Raw genomic sequence first — 20,706 nt, 5'->3', positions numbered from 1 at the left:
TCAAGACCTTTCTTGCAGAGAAGGGTCAGCAAACCACTGGCCGTGGGTCAACCTGGGGCCCGTTGCCTGCTAAGAATGGTTTCTATAGTTTTAAATAGTTAAGAAAAATCGAAAGAAGAAAAAGATTTCGTGATGTGACAATTTCATGAAATGCAAATTTCAGTGTCCATAAGCAAAGTTTTACCAGAACTGCCAAAGATAAACAAGGCCACAATTAAAGTGGTCAGGGCAGATTTTAATCAGTAAGGCACTGTTGCAACAGGAAGAGTCTGGGATGAATTGAACTCAGCTGTGTGCACAGAGGCGCCCGGGAGCTTTAAAGGGTGAGTGAGGGAGGGGTGAGGAGGGCTCCTCAGGGTCTGAGAAGCCAGAGATCGCGAAGGGCTGGAAGGGGCTGGGCGAACTGGAGATGATCAAAGTTAGGCGCCGACCCTCTCACAGAGGCTGGGAGATAAGGGCCCTGTCCTCAGGTGTTGGCTGGAACAAACAGCAAGCTCTTTAGGCAGCCTTGAATTTTCTCAGGCAGACACTTTAAGGGGGGGCTGGGCTCATCCTAGGGGTGCGGCCTTGAGCTGTTAGAAACTGTGTTAGTGTCTGTTCGCGTCTTTCTAGGCCAAGGTGGCTGGAGGGGAGGGCTCGGAGTGGCCTGGCTGGAGTCTGGTCCAGGAGCGAATCCGCCGAGACGCAGCCGCGCCCCCCCCCCTCCCCCGATGCTAGTTCCTGCTTCCAGGCCGGGTTAAGACCGGCCCGCAACGTCAGAAATACTTACTGTCCGGTCCTGTTCTGAAGTAACCACTCTCATCAGCCAGCTTATTAACCCCTAGCTGTTCGCCTCTGTAAAGCGAGAGGAAGGAAACTCGATCGTTGTGCTGAGAACAGTTTAAAAGGGAGGAGCAGAGTCCGGGGCGTCTGGGTAGCGACCATGGCGGGGCCGGTGAAGGTCGCCCTCTGACATCTCCGGGGTCCGGGCTGCGCTCGGAGGGGCGGACAGGGCCCAGCCAGCCTGCTTTTGAGTCGGGGAACGTGCACAGGCCCGGTGCGTGGCTGTGAAGCCGAAAGGGTCAAGGAGAGCAGGGGTGACACCAGAGGGTGGGCGCTGCCGAGAAGGGCGGGTGGCAGGCGAGACGCAGAGGAGGCCGCTCAGCTCCCCGTGGCCCCGCAGCCGAGGGCGGACGCGTCCCGGGGAGGCAAAGACGGCGCCTGAGAGCCGCTGGCTCCGGGTCAGAGACTCGGAGATCAGCGTCCGCGCCAGCCTGGGCGGTGGGGCCGCGGTTTGCGAGCAGGAAGGGTGCTGTCGTCCCACAAACTCCCTTTTGGGGTCCAGTATTATTGTTTTTATTATTATTATTACTCTTAGGGGAATTAGACTGGTGTGCGCTTTGTGTCTCCACCTAGATAGCTGTGTTTTTAGCAGCCGGAATCACTCTGCGTGGAATATCCACTGACTATTCCGCTGCATCGCAGAATACGTTGGTTTCCCAGCGTCTAGCGCTTTCGCGGGACGTGTCCGCAGGCCCGGAGCTGCTGGGCGGATGCGGGGGGCCGGCCGGCTGCAGCCAGGGAACCACACAGCCCCGCGTCTGCGCCAGCTTCTGCCGCGGGAAGAGGACGGCTCGACAGAGCGGAACAGAGCCCAGCGCTGAAAAGCGAGGAGATCAACGAAACCAACGAGGGAAGACGTCGTTTCGTGTCCAGCGCGCTCAGCGACGCTGGCCGGGCAGGACGCTGTGACGGGTCAGGCTCGGGATTCGCGGCGTCCCCGGGCTCCACCGCAGCGCCCGGCCGGGGGCCCTGCCGACGGGCCCGCCGCCGGACACCGCGCCACGGGCTCGGAGGCGGGCCGGCAGCAGCCAAGCGGGACGGGCACGGACACGGACGGCGAAATCATCAAACCTGAGGTTCCGTAACGCTCTCACTCTCTCAGCTTTTTCAGATTCATCAGATCCCATGAGGTAAGGGAGCCAGGACGAGCAACTCAGTCAAGATAAATAACATTGAAGTGTGAGACTTTTTAAGAAATGTGGTAAAGCAGACCCAGCATAAAATCTACCATCTGAATTATTTTTAAGTGCCCAGCTCAGTCATGTTACACGTCATCGTGCAGCCACTCCCCGTGACCCTTTTCATCCCCCAGACAGAAACTCTGTCCCCTTTAACAGCTCCCCGCCCATCCCAACCACCATCTACTTTCTGTTTCTCTGAATTTGACTACTCTGGTGCCTCACATGAGTGGAATCATACACTATTTGTTCTTCTGTGTCTGTCTTATTTCAACTAGCATAATGTCCTCGAGGTTCATCCATGTTGTAGCCTGTGTCAGAATTTCCTTCCTCTTCAAGCCCGAATAATACTTCACTGTATGGGTACATCACGTTTGTTCACGTATTCATGCATCAGTGGACACGTGGGTTGCTTCCACCTCTTGGCTATTGTGAATAATGCTGCTCTGAACGTGGATGTACAAATATGTCTTTGGGAGCTTGCTTTACATTCTTTTGGATAGGTGATGTGGGAGTTTTTAAAATCAAAATTATTGCAAAATATCCAGGATGAAGACAGCATCAAAATTTTAAATAGAGACTGGATCCATATTACTGATTCTTCCTTTTGATTCCTCTCCTGTGACCATTGGACAGAGGGAAAAACTGAAGACCTGAGAAGGAATTGCTTCGCAAGATCTGGTTAACTGGTGCCCACCTGTGTAACCAGGGGCCTGTCCAGTCCTCGCTTAGCCTCTGCCCAGGTAACTAGGGGGACCGAGAGACACGGCACCCTCTCCTTGGCTGACACATAATGGGGTCTGCCCTAGTGGTTTGGTCCTTATTAATCCCTCCTTGGGATTGAACATTTCAATTCTGTTACCTCTATGTTTCCTGACTGCCCCAATAAAGAGGGGTTCTGATCACATCCTACTGCAATATTTCCCCTGCTGGTGTGACTTGTTCCATTTTGATCAAATATTTTATTTACCAATTCATTTCTAATTTATACCCTGCCTGCTTTCAGAAGAGATCTGAAGCAGAGACGAGGTCTGAATGAATCCACGATGTGGAAGCGATCGAGCCACGGGGCTGCAGCTGCCGTGACCTCCTCCAGCCCCCGTTTCGCAGCCTCATGCAGCAGCAGCCACCGAGGCCGCAGGTTCATGGCCACGCCGGCCACGGATCCTGCCTGGCGAAGGAAGTTCATTAAGGTAATTGCCATTACAAGGAGCGATACTTTGTTTTCTTCTGTCTTTGCTCCTGACAAGTTTCTGGCCTGACTATGAAAGCCCTGACCTCCTGGAAACGCTCGTTGATTTGGCTTTAAACCTGCCTCTCGCTTTGCCCACAAATGGCCCTGGTAGCCCCAGGATAAACGGAGTTCGGGGGATTGGTCTGCAAGCACAGTCTGAGCGTTCTCACTCCTGAGTTTGAAGAGCTCGAAACAAATATCCAAGTCACTGATTTGAACAGCTAACGCCCTTCCCGCCCGGTCCTTTCCCGCCCCATCCTGCCAGGCTGAGGCAGTTGGAAGCCAACCTGCACTGCGCTTTGAACAGAGGGTCTTAGGGTGACCCCGCGCGTGCTTCAAGCACCAAATGAAGCTAACAAAACAGGGACACAGTCTACCGAGAAACGTCCAAGAGGCAGGGAGGTGGCAGCGTATGATCCTCTCCATTTAAGGTGGAGGAAAATGAGGAAAGGGAACCAACCACCAAGTTGGTTGACGGAAGCTTCTCTCCCTCTTACTTTCTTCAAGTAGTTAGAAGGCGTCTCACGACCAGAAACGGCGGCCTGTAAAGCGTGCTGAGACGCGCTCAGGACGGCACAGGCTCCGGTTGACAGTCGTCACTCTTGTCATTTCCTCATTCAGGGTCCGCTTGCAGCACAGGGCGGAAAGCTTATCCACTGCTGACCCCAGGCCCGGCGCACACTAGGCACCTGAAAGGATGGAGAGGAGGGAGGACGGGAAATAAGTTGCTCTGGGGGACGCATGCAGGGTTTGCTGTGGAGGAAAGACGAACGGGGCTGCGTCCCATCTGAACCGACCAGGGCGCTGAGCCAGGGTCTCCTGGGCTCAGGTGTCCCCTCAGTCGCCCTCATCTCGAGGCCCTACTATGTGCTGCCTGCACATAGTAGGGGCTGTGGTAGGCAGAATCCAGACTAGGGCCGCTGTCAACCTGCTCTGGGCCTAAGTTCCCTCACTTGTAAACGTTAACAAACTCCTGCGAGACCAGAGCATGTGTTAGACTAACTCATCGTTACGCTCCCTCCACTTCTGCCGTTCTCTGTGTCTGTTAATACCAGGAGATGCACGAAGTGGTCCCATACCTCGGGAAACATAAATCTCACATTTTAAAATTCGCCATGAAACACACGTGAAATGGTAAGACGGCCTTTGACCTGGCTGAGCGCTTGACATGTGTTCTCTCTCCTAAGCCTCGCAACAGCCGTGTGTTCGCTTTTATTCCCATTCAACAGATGAACAAACTGAGACTCAGCAAGGCTGAGTAGCTAACCTAGAGGCACACAGCAGAGGAAAGAAGGAGAGCCAGGCTCCTGTCTGCTTCCTTCCAGAAGCTGAGCTGTTAGCCGTCTTGCTGGCTAATATGAGTCAGTCTCGCCAGGTCCCAGTTTTCTGGAGAGACCAAGGGTTCCCGGAGGTTCCCTGTGAGCTGTGCAGATATTGGACTCCAGTTTATTCTTTTTTTTTTTTTTTAATCAATTTATTTATTTATTTATTTTTGGCTGCGTTGGGTCTTCGTTGCTGCACGCAGGCTTTCTCTAGTTGCGGCGAGCAGGGGCTACTCTTCATTGCAGTGCGCGGGCTTCTCATTGCGGTGGCTTCTCTTGCTGCGGAGCACGGGCTCTAGGTGCACGGGCTTCAGTAGTTGTGGCACATGGGCTCAGTAGTTGTGGCTCACGGGCTCTAGAGCACAGGCTCAGTAGTTGTGGCGCACAGGCTTATTTGCTCTGCGGCATGTGGGATCCTCCCGGACCAGGGCTGGAACCCGTGTTCCCTGCATTGGCAGGCGGATTCTCAACCACTGCGTCACCAGGGAAGCCCCTCCAGTTTATTCTGACTGGAACAAAACCCAACGTGGCTTTTACCTGTGTTATGCGCATCACTCTGGTGTGTATATTAAAGACCTGCAAAGAGTTGAAACTTGTGCTGTAATTTTCTCCCGAGGAGGCCTTAAAACAAAGTTTCTTCAGCCATTTCTCTGCATACGTTTCGACTTCTTGTCTGTGTTTCATGGATTAGGATTGTCAGTTCTGCATTGGTCTTTGGAAAATTCAGGCCTGTGCATGTCTGCTCAGACACAATGGTGCAGGCAGATATACTACTGTTTATCTTTATAAATCACAATGTTTGCTCACATTGCCCAACGAAAGCAGAGAAAATAAATTAGTGTTAGATTTAGATGTCAGACTGCATCTGTCTTTCATAAACTCCGTTTTCCAATATTTGTGTTCCTCAAAATATCACCATTGCCCTTACAAATTGATTTTACAAGAAGCTGTTACAGAATGTGTTTACTAAATAAATTTATAAAAGTAAAAATATATATTTTGTATTTTACATATTTTGGGCTGAGAAATTTAGGTTCTAACATAGGACTTTGTTAGAAAAAAGAAAACTGCTGCTTAACATTTTGGAAACAGCTGACAGTCGTTTAACCATTAGGTGGTCTTTAAGCTCCTCCTAGTTCCATCCAGGGAAGCAGTCCAAACTGTCAGAGTTCAAGAAAGAAAGACAGCCTTAAAGTTTACATTGCTTGTCTCATGGAAGGCCAGGGAAGGTGTCTGAGGGGGAAGTGCTATGATAAAGGCAAACGAACAGAGATGCGCATGAGAGACGCTAAGGGCCAGAGGCTACAGGCAGGGAAGTAGCCAGAAAGCCTCAGGTAGGGGAGTAAGTGTCCCTTCCTTCAGAGCTGCCGCCTGGTCTTTCATCTCCCGTCAACCGTCAACCGACAAGAGTCTTGAAACCACGATCCTTCTCCACGCCTCGTGCCCCCCCCCGCCTGACTTTGCGTTCACTTCCCGAGCCACACGCTGGTTCTCATGCCCCACGCCATGGAACGGGCCCTCCTGAAGGTCACCAGGGACCCCTCCGTTGCCAGTGGCACCCTACAACTCCTTTCTGTGGGAGTTTGTACTTCGGGCCTCTGCTTCCGCTTCCTCCCTAAGATTCCCTGAATTCTCCCTTTGTCCTGGCCCTTTCTACCGTAGTCATTCTGCCACCTGCCCCTTAAACCTGCATGTTTCCAAGGTTTTTGCCTTTGACCTTCTCAGCTCACAATACAACTCCTGAGAAGTTTCACTCCCTTCCAGGCTGTCGGCTGCCTGGGGCCATGGTCCCCGCCTGTGTCCAGGCCGCCTCTGTGCCGGTGTCAGTGCTGGGGTACCGCGGTGCTTCCCGCAGGGACCTGCACCCTAACCTGCCCTCCCTTTCTTGCGCCCTCATTTCGATGGCCCTGCATCCCCTCACCCCCACGCCGAGAAGCCCTGTGGTTTCTTTGGCTCCTGGGCACGCCTCACAGATTCCACTTCTGGGACGACTTGCCGATCCACATCTTGTGCCCCTGCCACCGCGAGGCCCGGCTCTCCTGCCCTCTCTCTGCCACTTGTGCCCTGAGCACTGGCCGCCCCGGAGGACGTGGCTTCCCAAACACGCTGAGCCGGCTCACGTCTCTCCCACAGGGGGTGTCCATCACTTAAGCAAATGCACGCCCACTGAGCGTGTCCGGTTCCTATTCTGAGACCACCCACTGTCCTTGGTCTGTGGCTCCCTCACCACAGCTCCCACTTCTCTGACTTTGATTGTCCGGCTTCCCTCTTAGAAGGACCCTTGTGATAACACTGGGTCCATCCAGATAATCCAGGCTAAGCTCCCGTCTCAAGATCCTTAGCTTAATCACATCTGCCGAGTCCCTTTTTCCAGGGGTTAGGCTGTGGACATCCTCGGGAACCATTATCCTGTCTACCCCACTAAATACAACAGTGTGTGCGAAGCACTGTGCTAAACCAGGACACGAGCTGGTCCTGGACAAAACCCAGGGATGGTCCCTCGGGCGCTGAGAGTTCAATCGTGGGTGATGTGAAAGTAAGGCGTAAGTGCTGTGCGATTTAGGTGGGTTCCTCGGCCGCATGTGGCCCGCCCCGTTTCTGAAGCTGCCGGAGTCCTCCTTATTCCCCAGGACCCAGCTCGGACATCACGAGGTGACACATGCTCCAGCCACGCCGTGCAAAATCTGTGCTTTCTTCCTTCTTGTGCCCGTAACACTGTGCTGATTCTCCCAGTTCTCACCCCGTTCTGTGCGGCTCCCTGTGCCTGCCTGCCTCGCTGGATTATATTTTCCTCTGAACCCTCCCGCAGCTAGAACCTTCCCCAGCCCAGTCGCACGCTCTGCACAGCGTACGGCCTACAGCGCCCTCGGGATGTGTTGGTACGTCGGACAAGTGCGTGAACTAGGAAAGGGCCGGCAGGAGTGCGTGCAAAGGTGCTGCAAAGACGCAGCAGGAAGTGCAGTAAGAAGGCCTCTAGAGCTCGTTCGGGATCTGGTTCCCTGGCCTCAGGGGTCCCGCGCTCGGCCCGAGCCCCTGTGTTCCCTACGGCGGAGCGCACGGCTGCGTATCCCTGGGTGAGATGGTTTTCTGAGCTGGAGCACGTCGGCCCTTAAGAACGGACAGGTTTCTGCCGTACACCTGAAACTAACACGATATTGTAAATCAACTGTATTTCAGTTAAAAAGAAAAAAAAGAACAGACGGCTTTCCACAAGGGCTTTGCTGGATGATTCAAAATTACCTTTAACGACACTAGATCACAAATATTTTTCAAAATAGTGTCTCTCCCACCCTGTTAACAGAACCAACCCAGTAGGAATTATCTGGGTCTTAGAAGGCCTCTCGAGTCACAGGGAGATTTGATTCCTCAGGTAAAGCCTGTTTACTAACACACCTGCCAATAGCTCCCTGTTGCTTTGGTCCCAGGTCACCACTCCCTCTAAGCCCAGTCACCAGGTGAAGAGGACTGAATCCTCAAAACTTTCTCTTCCAAGAGGACCCTCAGCCGAGAGCACCCACTTCTCTTTAGCTTTGTAGAAACACGTGCATGTCTGGGTTCCAAACGGACAGAAGACCTAACAGCAGGTGGGCTTGACGAGCAGGCCCAGAGGCAAGACAGCCACTCCCCAGACTCCAGGCCCTTCCCTTTTGGCGTCCACTTGCAGCAGGAGGGCTTGTCAGCTGAGGCCTCCGATTACATTTCTGTTCAATTAGTGAGCAAAGAGCACCGAACCACATTCTCCTCTGTTTCCCTCTGCAGAGGGGCCCAGAGTGGGAGCCACGCGGCCGGCCAGTCAGCCACGCCCGCTTTCCAGAGCTCTCGGATGGTTCACCCCATCGTCTAATTAGCGCCCTTTCTTCTCAGGAACTAGCTGTGCAGTTTCCCGAAACGATGGTTCAAATAAATTTGCAGAGCATCTGTTTTAATGAGCTAAGAATGGGGTAATACCACAGACTTTGCAACTGCAGCTCCTCTTCAACCTAATTATCTCCCTCTGTGGATGTAAAATCAACCAGAGCTTCAGACAAAGGGGACTTCCATCACTCTCCCAGAAGCCTGCATGTAGGAATGTGCCTACAGACGGGGATACGCTGAAGCAGGCGGCATCCACCAAACTGACGTAACCATGGTGAAGCTGTCAAACCAAGGCTTCTAACAGCGATACCTGGTGAATGCCAATGCTTGTCATCGCTCAGAGAGCAGAGCGGAGCAGGCGGGGATGTGACTGCACAGGACAGCTCACTCCTGCACCCCAGGCCATCGCTCCTGCCCACGGTTATCATCTGGCCACACCACAGTGGCAAAGGGCATCCATGGGGAGCGGAGAGTGTCCTGAAGTTCTTCTCTCAATCAAACCCTCTGAGCCAGTTCGGCAGGCATTCGAGGGCCTGCTCTGTAAAAACTACAGAGCCAGTGCTGTAGGTTTTGGGGTCTTAGGACAAGATCTCTGTCACCCAGAAGCTCACAAACTCCTAATTCTAATATAAAAACTGTGCTAACATAGATATAAGCCCATTATGGAGGCACAGAGATAAGGGAACTAATTCCAACTGGGGAGCATGGGAGGTGGAATTTACAGAGCCTTGAATAACAACTAACACTCCCCAAAGTAGATCTGGGGGGTCTGAGGGCTGAAGGGCGTGCTCCAAACAAAGTAGAGAAGCAAGAAGGTCAAGGGTTCGTCCAGGCGAGGAATGGCAAGCTGTCTGATTTAGGGCTTTGTGCAGTGCTCAGGAATAAGACACGGGGGTGTCTCCAAAGTGCAGCTAAGAAACTTAGGGTGCGATGGGCAACCACCGAGGGCTTCTCGGGAAGAGTGGCACCATCGGATCCGTTTCAGAAAGGTAACTCGGGCTGCAGTTGGTAGGATGAACTGGAACTGAGGCTATGCAATCGAGATGGGGTCTTCACGTCCGAAGAGAGGATGTCCGTCCATTTGGGAAGTGGTTCATTAGGACAGTACCACTGTGTGAATCAAGTGGCAGAGCCCATTACAGACCCAGGGCTCTTCAGCTCCGGTACCACAGCGGCATCAGAATGTTCCAGTTTAACCAAGCTGAGTGCCAGCAAGTCTCCATTCCAGCACCCCCTCCACGAGGCCAACCTTCCATTCTCATGCCTGACCTGCACTACGTACAGTTCCCGCCTTGAAGTTTTGATGAAATTACATTTTCCCAATAACTTGCACACTAACATCATTCTCAGAAAAATGCTTCAGAGGCTTCAAATAATGCATAGGAATTAACACCTGAGACGGTCCTATTTGCATTTTCCCACTGATGACGGGGCTTTGCTCACTTCCTGTCGAGCACACGGCATTCCAGGGGGTCCTCCAAAGCCATTTGGTTTATCTGTAAAGAAGTGTGTTTCTTTCCAAAATCCAGAGACGATTTATGTTGTATCAGATCAAGTCAAAGAAAGCAAGATACCTAGCTTAAAAACTGACTCACTGCAATGAGTAAGAATTAGAAATTGTCCCTAGGAAAGGCTGACTGCCCACACACAATATTCAAGTTAGACTTACGGTGCCACATTGACGGGGTGCTAAAAATAAAAGAGCCAGGCACACAAAGCATCCTTTGACCTGCTAATGCTTCTCAAAATCGTATCATGGCAGATGCAAAGAATTATTTCCCCAACAAAAACAAGACCCTGACTCAGGGCAATTTTCTGCACCGCCGGCATCTGGAGGGGAGGGGCAGGGGTGGGGAGGCAGTAATGCACGTCGTGCACCCCTGTGAAGTGTATTATTACACCCTCATAACATATTGATACCAACTAGGTTTACAAGTTCTGAACTGAATTCTGGGCTCCACAAGCCCAGCATCAACAAGTGACTTGTTAAGACTAATTCATGATCACTACTTCTAATTCCTAAGAACCACGTTGAATGACAATTTGAAAAGGGCTCATTTTCTCACTGATCACTGATGATCTTTAAACTTTCAGGTAACACTTGAAGCCTTTAGGCCTTTGCTTCTGCTGAAGTTCAGAGATACAAGTAAAGTTGCAAATTTCTGGAAACTATAGAGTCACAATTTTACAAATTAATGTTGAGTTCTGTTACTTTAGCTGGTTTTACTGATTAATATCATGAATAAAATCAAAGTGCTGTGCTTAACTTCTGTCAGACCTTTGCTCTTAAAAGGAAGCAGAGGATTGTGGTTCACACATAACAAACAGATCTCCAAATTATTAAAAAGGCATTTTATTATAAATACATTTTAGTTGTAGCAGTAAAATACATTTTGTGTTACCATGAATCTTGTAAAACAAAAGAACTTCACTGAGACAATGATCACAAGGTAGGAATTATAGACCTCCAAATCGAAAACTTGTTCTAAGGAACCAAAGCGACTAAAGTAATTCCAAAACGAAGTTAAAAAAGAAAATGACAAAAAAGGAAGAAAATAAAAACCCTAGAGAGTGGCTTTGGGGTTATTTTATGGTACAAAGTCATTTTTACTTTTAAGCATAAACTCTTTAGGTATTAGAACTCTCAGATGAGGTATCATTAACTGCAAAGAAAAAAATAATAATTTTGTTATAATTTTGCCATAAATTATGATTATTAGATGGCTGTACAACTGGTACTTTTAAGAGATGGAAACTGATCATCTCAGTTTTATGTAACCTTCCTTTGGAAGGCTTGCCAAAATAAGACCCAGTATGAATTTGCCAAGTGATTGCATGAAGTTAGCTGAACAAGTTTAGATAAGAACTGTATTCTTGAAGCATTAAAAAAACAAAAACAAAAACAAAACCTGTGTCACTAATGACAGAACCCTTTAATAAAATGCAAAACCCATTACCTTTATAATTGAGAGGAGAGGTATTTTAATCACCAGATTTACCTAGGATACAACCACTACACTTAACCAGTACCTTCATGGGTTTCAAAGAATCGGGTGGGATGACTGGCACAGAAAGTGGATACAGTACAATGTCACTCACACGGGTTTATAGGAAGCAGGCATGGTCTGGACATGAAAAAATCCAAGACTCTTGCTCTGTATGGGGTGGGGGGGGGCAGGCTGAGAGACAGTCAGGTGTAACTGACACGTCAGGACTTCATCCTGGACAAAAGAGCCCTGTGACCAGCTGAAAGACGGAGACGTCTTCACATCCAAGGCATCGTGCAAAGAATAAACAAACCGAAGCTCCCTATGAGTTGGACTTGGATAAAGTAACCTGTGCTGAACATACAAACAGTCCCACCAAAGGTTATCTTGCCTTTCAAGGAGGAAGTGCTGGGTTTTAAGAATTCCAAAGCTGTGTGTCCTATGATGCTTATCATACGGTCTACATCTAAGTCATTCTAGAATCTATTACCTTAAAAATAATTTCTTTTCTTTCTAGTGTCTCGGTAAATTCAAAGCCAAACAAGAAACCAGAGGCAGAGACCAATACCCCTCAAGCTGCACTCCAGGGGGAATATTAACAACAACAACAGCACGCGAATTTTAAAATATCCAAAGACCTGTAGGTTTATTATATTGTAGGCAGTTTCTTTCTCAAAAATAACTTGCTCATACATGTGCACCTATGGTTTATGAATAACTCATGCTGTGTAGGTGGTAGATTCCTCTAGACTCTTTTTGCAAACATATATAGATTTTTTTTAAAGGTAGCAAAGTAATCAGAGACAATTATCAATCTTCTGCCATATACAACAATTCAGGCTCCCCTAACACCTACCGGCATGGCAGAGAATCCAAAATAACTTTGTTAACCTGAGAAACACATAATTTGAAAAGCAAATCCTTTGCCCTCACCTCCCTCATCCCCCAAAACTTAAAAACTACGACTACATCATTTGGGGATAATCTATCGTTTTCCATGCTTCAGGTCACTGCCATCTTAGGACGGGGCCTCCGGTACTTAGGGCCTCGATAAACGCAAAGTGCATTCTCGTGACAGTCGGATGGCTTCCTTCCACAGTCCTCAGGAGGAGATTGACGCTAAGCGCTCCAAGCAAATGCACAGCTTCCAGACCAAAGCCCAGGCTGCAGTGTACACAAAAGCAAACTCACCCTACAAATGAGAGCGCTCCTGCCCCGTAACGTGGAAAAGCGGCACAGACCTCAACCGGGTGAGCGCTGAGGGGGCGGGGGGGAGTGGTGGTGGCCGCCCCCCAAAGGACCCGGCGCTCCACAGAGGTCTTTCTCCATGAACGTCCCCCTCACGGCATCAGAATTATAAAAACGTCTCAAGAGATCAGTTCTGTACACTGAGTAAATAAATGCATGACTGAAAAGACCCTCAGACTTTCTCTAGACCCGCGGTTCTCAAAGTGTGGTACCTGGGCCAGCAGCATCAGTGCTGCCTGGGAACCTGCTGGAAACACAGACGGTCAGGCTCCAGCCTGGAATCAGAAACTGGGGGGCAGGTCCAGCAGCCTGGACTTCAACAAGGCCTCCAGGTAGTTCTGACGCTGGCTAAGGTTCGAGATCCACTAGCTCTATCCTGCTCAAACTTTGCATATCTTAAAACAGGACATATTTGTAAACAGATACTCCTTCTATTCTGTGTTGAAACCTATGGAATTTGCCCCTTCCCCTCAACTGCTCAAACATCAAAAAAAAAAAAAAAAAAAAAAAAAAGAACTAATGATGAAATTTATTTCAAAACATCAAAAAAAAATTTTTAAGTAATATTGGTTTCCCCTCCTATACATAGTTCTAAGGCAGGCAGTCACATGCTAGTATGCAAAATAAAATACAGAAGACACCTCATATATGAGATGTAGAAACAGCTAAAAAGACTCCCAAAGAATATAATGAAAATTCCGTAATATTGTTTAATGAACTTATAGAATTATATAAAACTTACTATGCTTTATGCTTAATATTCGTATCAAAATAAAATCTCTCTGTTGAACAAATTGCAAATAAAGTCTGGTCTAATACATTACTGAAGCTGTAAGTATATGAATGTCTCTGGATTTTCTTAACACTCCAGTTTTTGAAGCTTTAGACTAATACTGTATAACTGGGTTTAGGATTTAACCACAGTTCACATTACTAAGTCTATATTCTTTTCTGTTAGGTACCTCCCTTCAGAAAAATTTAGAAGCTCCTGTGACTGTTTCCTTAAAGTTTATTCCAAAGTAGATATTTTCAAACATTTCAAAAAATTTAAATGTTACATTAAAATTTTTTGTAATCTGTTTAATCTCAGATTCTAATTTAAAGTAATAACAATGCCACTTCCTGAATGTTTTAAGAGAATGTTAAATGTCAGTAAGATTGATTCACTCCTTATAACAATGGTCTTGAAATTGCTAATTAAACAGGTATGAAAGTAGTGTGAATTTAGCAGCTTTAGAGTGAAACCTCAGCAAATAAATATCCAACCCCAAGTAGATGGAGAACTGGAGAAACCTAGTATCACGAGTACTCTGAAGACTAACGTGCCACTTACTCTTTCCTGTTGCCTTTATAGTATGTGGCGGACGTCACTAGCTGATATTCTGAACAAGAAATCATGGTTAGAACATTATCCGTCATTTCTAATTGCTCAATAGTGTGTGGGTCAGGTGGCAAAAAGTGGAGTGAACAATCAGATCCATTAAGACATATCCTTTGAGATTTAGGAGCGCACATAAGGGTGGTGGTAGAAATTGAGGGTTTCTCAATAGTTAAAGGGATGGTTAGCAAGAAACAACGTCTGGTAAATCATAAAAGACAAAGTACTACCTTTGTGGAGCTAGAAGAAAAACCAGAGCGCCTAAGTAACATTTAAGGTAGCAATTTGTATCTTGCAATACATTTAAAGTTTTAATCTTGTATTTTTATAGGCTTTTTCTGGGTTCTCTTTTTAAAAACAACTCCAGTAGGAAACAATTCTATCTAAGGATAACAGGTGTCTCTTCTTAAAATGGCGATTTCAGTAAATTTAATTTTCTTAGTAACAATAGCTGAAATCTGAAATTTATCTTGAAATTGGTTTTCACACCCTGGCTCTTAGGCAAGGTGACTCTCTCCAGCGCAGGTCGCTAGAGATACATTCCTATATGTTTATAGCTTTGCCCTTGAAATGTATATACGTGGAAAATATTAAACATGTAAGATCGACTATACCAGAGCAAGATAATACTATATCTTAATTATCTCAAGTTAGGGAATTCAGTTACTTTCTCAGCAATTTCAATGCCACCATAAAAAAGGAAACTATTTTCACAAATAGGTCTTGGAGATCGCTATGTTTAATTAGGTAATACTTATTCAGTGGGAATTCTGATTATTTTACTTATTCTGCAGTTCTTTGAACTGAAAAGACCAATTGATGTTCACACCAAACTCAAACTTATTCTAGAACCTCTGATGAAAAAAACCACACAAAGCAGTTTATTATTTCACACATACAAAATGACCTGGAGAGAAAGCATATCTGTCTGAGGAAGGGAAAATGAAAGTCATGTTGTTTAAATGGTCAATAATTAACTGCTGATTAATCAAAAACAAAGCTCTACTCTAACAATTGGCAAAGCACATGCCAAATGGCAAGCAAAACCCCTTTGAAAAACCCACCAGAAAATATCCATGTTACACTGAATGAGGCTCATTCAAATCTTAACAGAAATTCATTTTTAGATAGGGAAAAAAAATTAAGCATGAAAACTCTACAAATTCTATCACCCAAAATAATTTCTTTAAGGTAAAAAAAGAAAATCTCAGTAGCACTGAAATTAAAAAGTAAAATGAATAAAAAAATAGTTCTGGCAAGATAAAGGAAACTTCAGAGTGATAACAAAGAACAAAGAAGTAGAAAGACATCATGTGAACAACTAACCTCACTTAGAAGAAATATGTTTTGGAAGAAAAGGAAGTTGGTGATACTTGGTATTATCCCAGAGCTAACATCAAGCTTTAAAAAAAAAAGTTCCATCTGAACTCTAAGGTTGGACCTAGTATATAAAACATAGTCTCCCCTCGGTGTCTGCAAGGGATCTGTTCCAGGACCCCCAGGACTACCAAAACCCGAGGATGCTCAAGTCCCTTATATAAAATGACGTAGCATTCGCATATAACTTTCACACATCCTCCCATATACTTTAAATCATCTCTAGATTACTTATGATACCTAATTCAATATAAATGTTATGCAAATAGTTGCCAGCATATGGCAAATTCAAGCTCTCCTTTTTGGAACTTTCTGGAATTTTTTTTTTTTTTTTTAAATATCTTTGATCCATGCTTTGCTGAATCGGTGGGCATGGAACCCGTAGATACGGAGGGCCAACTGTAAGTTGTTTTTTAAGTCTGATTCGTGGGCACTTGCTAACATTACCCAAGTAATATCCAACAGGATGAATGGTACTCAGAAGCCACGCCTCATTTCAATGGAAACTTGCAATGATTCTTGCAGTAAGACTTTCTCAAAACCGTTACAAGGTATTATTATGTATACATTACATGTAAAGCACAGTTGGAAAGACGGCATTAAGTAAAGCGGAGATGGAAACGGCATTCGAATCCTCGACTGGCTGTAGAAACAGTAAGGAAGTGAGGGACACTCAGACATTCTCCGCAGAGCAGTGGGCTAAGAAGTAGCTGTTCCTTTTAGTTTTTTTAGAAACAACTGCTTAGAACAGTGAAGTCACAACAGTGTAACAGCTTCCTTACCCAAAGCTTCCATCAATATGTAAGGGTGGTAGGGTGGGCACATTTAAATATAAATAATTTTAAAACTGGTATTTTTTAAAGGTTCAAGTACGGAAAACAGATGATTAGGCAATTACTTTATGACAAGGGGTTAACTGACAGCCCTGATGGGACAGTTCTGTCTTCGTCAGATCAGCGTGCTTCCGACCATTTACCTGGCTTGTGTTGCAGTCCTGTGTATTTTCGGGGGAGGAGAATCATCGCTGACAAGAACATTACTTTTCATCGACATCCTCACATCAGGGGGATCTCATTTTCATTTGGGCTGTATCTTGAGTTTTGTCACAGAGTTAGAAATACACAGCTATATGGCAAAATTTTTTCTTCTTTTCTTGTGACTATGTCGAGTAAAATCCGACATCACTAAATGTGGTGATCTGACATCTTACAGAGAAAACGAGGTGCTGTAACTCGCTGGCTCCGTTTTCCAACTGTGATTTATACTAACCATTAACACGTCTGCAGTCTACACGTCTACATCTGCTGCCTTACACAGAGACCTGCAGCCTGTAACGGGAAGCCACAGAGAAGTGAACTGCACTCTGGGCAGAAAGACAGAACTGAATAAAAAAAGAGGTTCTCTTCATTTGTCCTGCAGCTTGACAGCCTTTAACTAAAGGCACTCTCTTCTCCCAAACTGTCTGAGGCTTACAGGGGACTACTGCTGGCCGACACCAACTAAACTCCCGTTGTAGACGCTTTTCTTTGCCCTCCACGTTTCAACTCTGCTTTAAAAATGGACCGCAAATAGAGGATGGCCTACTCAGAGGCAAGTCTTCCGAAAAAACACTATTTCTGAACAGATCGTCAGGATCCATTCAGGATTTGCAATGCTTCCCAACCTTACCTTATTATTTTTTTAAAAAGGTTATATTGTAGTTTCAAGATATCTCTGAAGTATAAAAGCAGTACTACTAGATCAGGAAAACAATATGGACATGCGTCGCTTCAGAAGTGTTACAAGACCACGAGTTTTAAGAGGGTAAACGTTTTTCTTTGGATTTTACCAAAGTTCATTCAAAACAATGTTTAGACTGTAGGATATTTAAGATAGCTGTTTAAATTTTATAGTTTTGTACAAGTTCAGTGGGGTTCTTTTAGAAGAATCAAAAGACATGAAAACAAGGGTAGCTTCTTGCCCCAGATTTTGATGAATTTTGATACATCTTTGACAAACATTTCTTCTTTAATGATGTTCCTCAAACAAAACAGTTAGCAAAATATCTGAATTGCCATGTATAATGTCACATTTTAATGTAAACATCAAATAAAGGTACCAAAATTTTTACTGGAGGGAAAAAAAACCTTAAAGCGGCACAACTCTTTATACCACTGGAGAGGGGGGAAGCCAGATTACGAACATTTACACATGCATAGTGAGGAAAAGAAGATTTTACTAAATTCACGCATTTTTAAAATAGTTATCAAGTCTACTAAGCACCAACAATCCTAAAAATTTTTCAGCTTCATGATTTGTTTAAAAAAAAAACACACACTATCAAATTAACATTAAAAACAAGCTTAAAGTGTAGCTTGTCCAAAATATAATTAAGTATGCCACTGTTTTTTTCATGTTACAAAAAACAGTGGCATATGAAATACACCTGCAAAGAATGCCTTTAACTCTATCCTACGGTGGATGGAGATTACAACAGCACATCTACATAGTCTAAAACTAGAAAAGTTTTAGAATGCAGCATCTTGTCACCAAAAAAAAGCTGATAAAACTTAAAGTATTTAGAAGATGCTGCCCCCTTTTTTTTAAAAAATTTTCAATGAATTTAAGCAAAAATAACATACATTTGTACATCAACTGGCCATTTCTGGTACAGAAACCCAGCGTATGGTAATATTACTGAATAAATGTAAATGCTACTTACAATTTTTTTTTCTTTTTAAATACATTTTAGACAAACTTTTTTTCTCCTTTTTTAATAGTTGCACAATTAACCTCTTAGCTGCTAGCTTGATGCAAACATATGTAACAATACACAAATTTAAAAATATTTTTTATTCCACATAAAAGCTGTCAAAATTCCGACTCATGTCAAAAATGCAAAATAATGGAATATACTGTAAAAAAAATTAGTTGCAAGTCTAGCAGCAAAGCAATTGAGAACATACTTAATATTAAAACAAAGGGAACTGTGCATCTATAGGTGAAGTCCAGCTATCTTAATTCTACTGATACAAACAGAAATGAAAACACTCTCCCTGGAGGAAAAAAAAGTGATTATTTAAAATAGGAGTAAAAGCCATTGCTGCCCGATGAGCTCCCCAGGCTGAGTTCCTGGAACAGAGACAGAGGGTCGCTGCTCTTCTTGGCCTGCTCCGGCGGGGGCCTGGGCTTGGGCGGGGCCCGCAGAGCGCTGGCGTACGACATGGCGGGCTTGCTGCCTCCACAGCTCTGCTGGCTGCTGCTGTTGGCCGACTCCGCGATCTGCTTGTTGGGCATGAGTGGGGGGAACTGGCCGAGATGCTGCAGGACACTGTAATTGAAGGAACTGGACCCCTCGAGGTTTTCAGGCTTCAGATGATCCTCAGGGGGTTTGACGGTCTTGGGCGGAGCTAGAAGCAGAGAAGAGTAGCACCGATTTAAGGGCAAGCCCAGCGACACTCAGGCATCTCACTAGCTCAGTGTGTCACAGCTGGTTCTCATCTCCAGGAACTCAGCGACAGGAGAGCCACAAGGACAGACAACTTCTGCCACAAAACTCTGCAATCACAACACATCTAACTGAACTTCTCCATCTCAAAACACTTGAGGAAGAATTAACTATGTGACCTGCGATAACGAAACATATAAAAACTAAAGGCCAAGTCCGAAGGTTTGCTTCAAAAAACTAACTTGTACAATTGTACACTTCGGTATTTATTATATTAACTGCTCACAGTTCGAAAATGGGAACAAACAGGTTCTTAAATAAAAATGAGCTCTATATGCAGACTTCTGGTTAAAACAGCTTCTATTATTAACCTAAGAAACAGCAGCACCTGGATTCTATTTCTTAAAAATACTACCTTTTCTTGTAATATGTAAGTAAACATGGAATAAGGTGGGGAAAACTGCTGTAGACTTTACTTCACATTTCCTATCATCTGCCAAATTCCAAGGTCCTTTAATATTCGACTCCACTCTTCCTAACTAATTTTATGGCCCCCTAAATCATAACTTGTTTTAAACATTGCTTTTGCTTTCAATCTTTTAAAAGTTTAACTAACATTAGATTGGATTAAAATCATAATACATATTCATTGAGGATAACATGGAAATTACACAAAGGCCAAAGAAGAAAATAAGTCATTCATATTTCCAAATACCAGAGCTAATAAGCCTTAACTTGCTGGTGCATTTTTCCCTAAGGATGTCATATAATGCAGATATTTCACAACTTTTTAAAGTAATCTCTCATTTTTAGAAATATGGATAATAGTCAATTTTTCACTTTTCTACACTGTGCTAAATGTTATTATAGATAAATATTCCTAAATATTCACGACTGCTCCCTTAGGATAAATCCCTAGAGGTACAATGGCTGGGTCATATAGTACATACACAGTCAAAGTTTTTGATTAACTATGGCCAAGCTTCCCTGCAGGAAAATACTGCCCATTTATACTCAACCAACAACGCTTGCTCATTTCCCTCCTACACCACAACACTAGTGTTACTATTTTTTTTAACTTTAGCTTATTGTATAAATAAATAATTATCTTGTAGTTCTACTTTGCATGTCTTTGATTACTGATATTTATGGACATTTTTCCTTGTGTTTATTACCTATTTGTGGACTGGAAAGTTAAGGAGAAAATATGTCATTTTTTTAGTTTTAGTGTCTCATTGATTCAATATGCTAATTTCACATTATTATTTTAAAACTTTAAAAATTCACAGAATTGTTCAAAATTATTGTAAGCCATTTAACAGCTTTCTGGAACGTTTACCACCTTTTCTGTCTAAATGTCACTGATTTTGTGAATGAAACAATTGTTTTTAAGAGCATTAGTTTAACAAACACTTCAGTATAAAAGTGGCCTGTACTGCCTAATATACAAAATAAACATTTTACTGGCTGTTCAAAAACTTACTATTTTTATTTACTTTACTAAGTCTTCTTATTTACCCATAGTCTCATCTTCATGACAATATAATTAGAGTTTAGAATGTTTTCAAGTAAATAATAAACACTTACAAAATAATATTTTAGAGGCAGTTTAGCCTAATGCCTACACGCTTATCTAATCATGAACGTAAGATCTCTGTCAATTTGATTTACCATATATGCTCCAGGTAAGACAAACTATTCTTTAAAACTATGAATTTTACTAATCTGGCAACCAATGACTTTTTTCAAAATACATATCTCTACCTAATCTTTAATTTTCATCTGTGCATAAAAAGAAAATGCTTGATAAAGTATGCCTTGTCACCAAGAGAAGTGAATAGAACCCGAACACATATGTGTTGGAGAGACGAACCCCAC

The 20,706-nt window shown here is 44.7% G+C and overlaps 1 protein-coding gene across 12 annotated transcripts in view; it reads right to left on the bottom strand.

The window, feature by feature from the left end:
• Positions 1-4,707: 4,707 nt before the first annotated feature.
• The window catches only part of HELZ (helicase with zinc finger), a 164,638-nt gene continuing 148,639 nt past the window's right edge, over positions 4,708-20,706 (bottom strand). For all 12 annotated transcript variants that reach the window (XM_082370949.1, XM_082370948.1, XM_082370952.1 and 9 more), the window contains one exon: positions 4,708-18,790. In XM_082370949.1, coding sequence (XP_082227075.1) covers positions 18,456-18,790 — 335 coding nt within the window. In that variant the 3' untranslated portion in view covers positions 4,708-18,455. The remainder of the gene's footprint in view (positions 18,791-20,706) is intronic.

This window comes from Balaenoptera borealis (genome assembly GCF_965194805.1).
Source record: "Balaenoptera borealis genome assembly, chromosome: 20".
Taxonomy (NCBI): Eukaryota; Metazoa; Chordata; class Mammalia; order Artiodactyla; family Balaenopteridae; genus Balaenoptera; species Balaenoptera borealis.
This window is presented reverse-complemented; position numbering and strand designations above follow the sequence as displayed.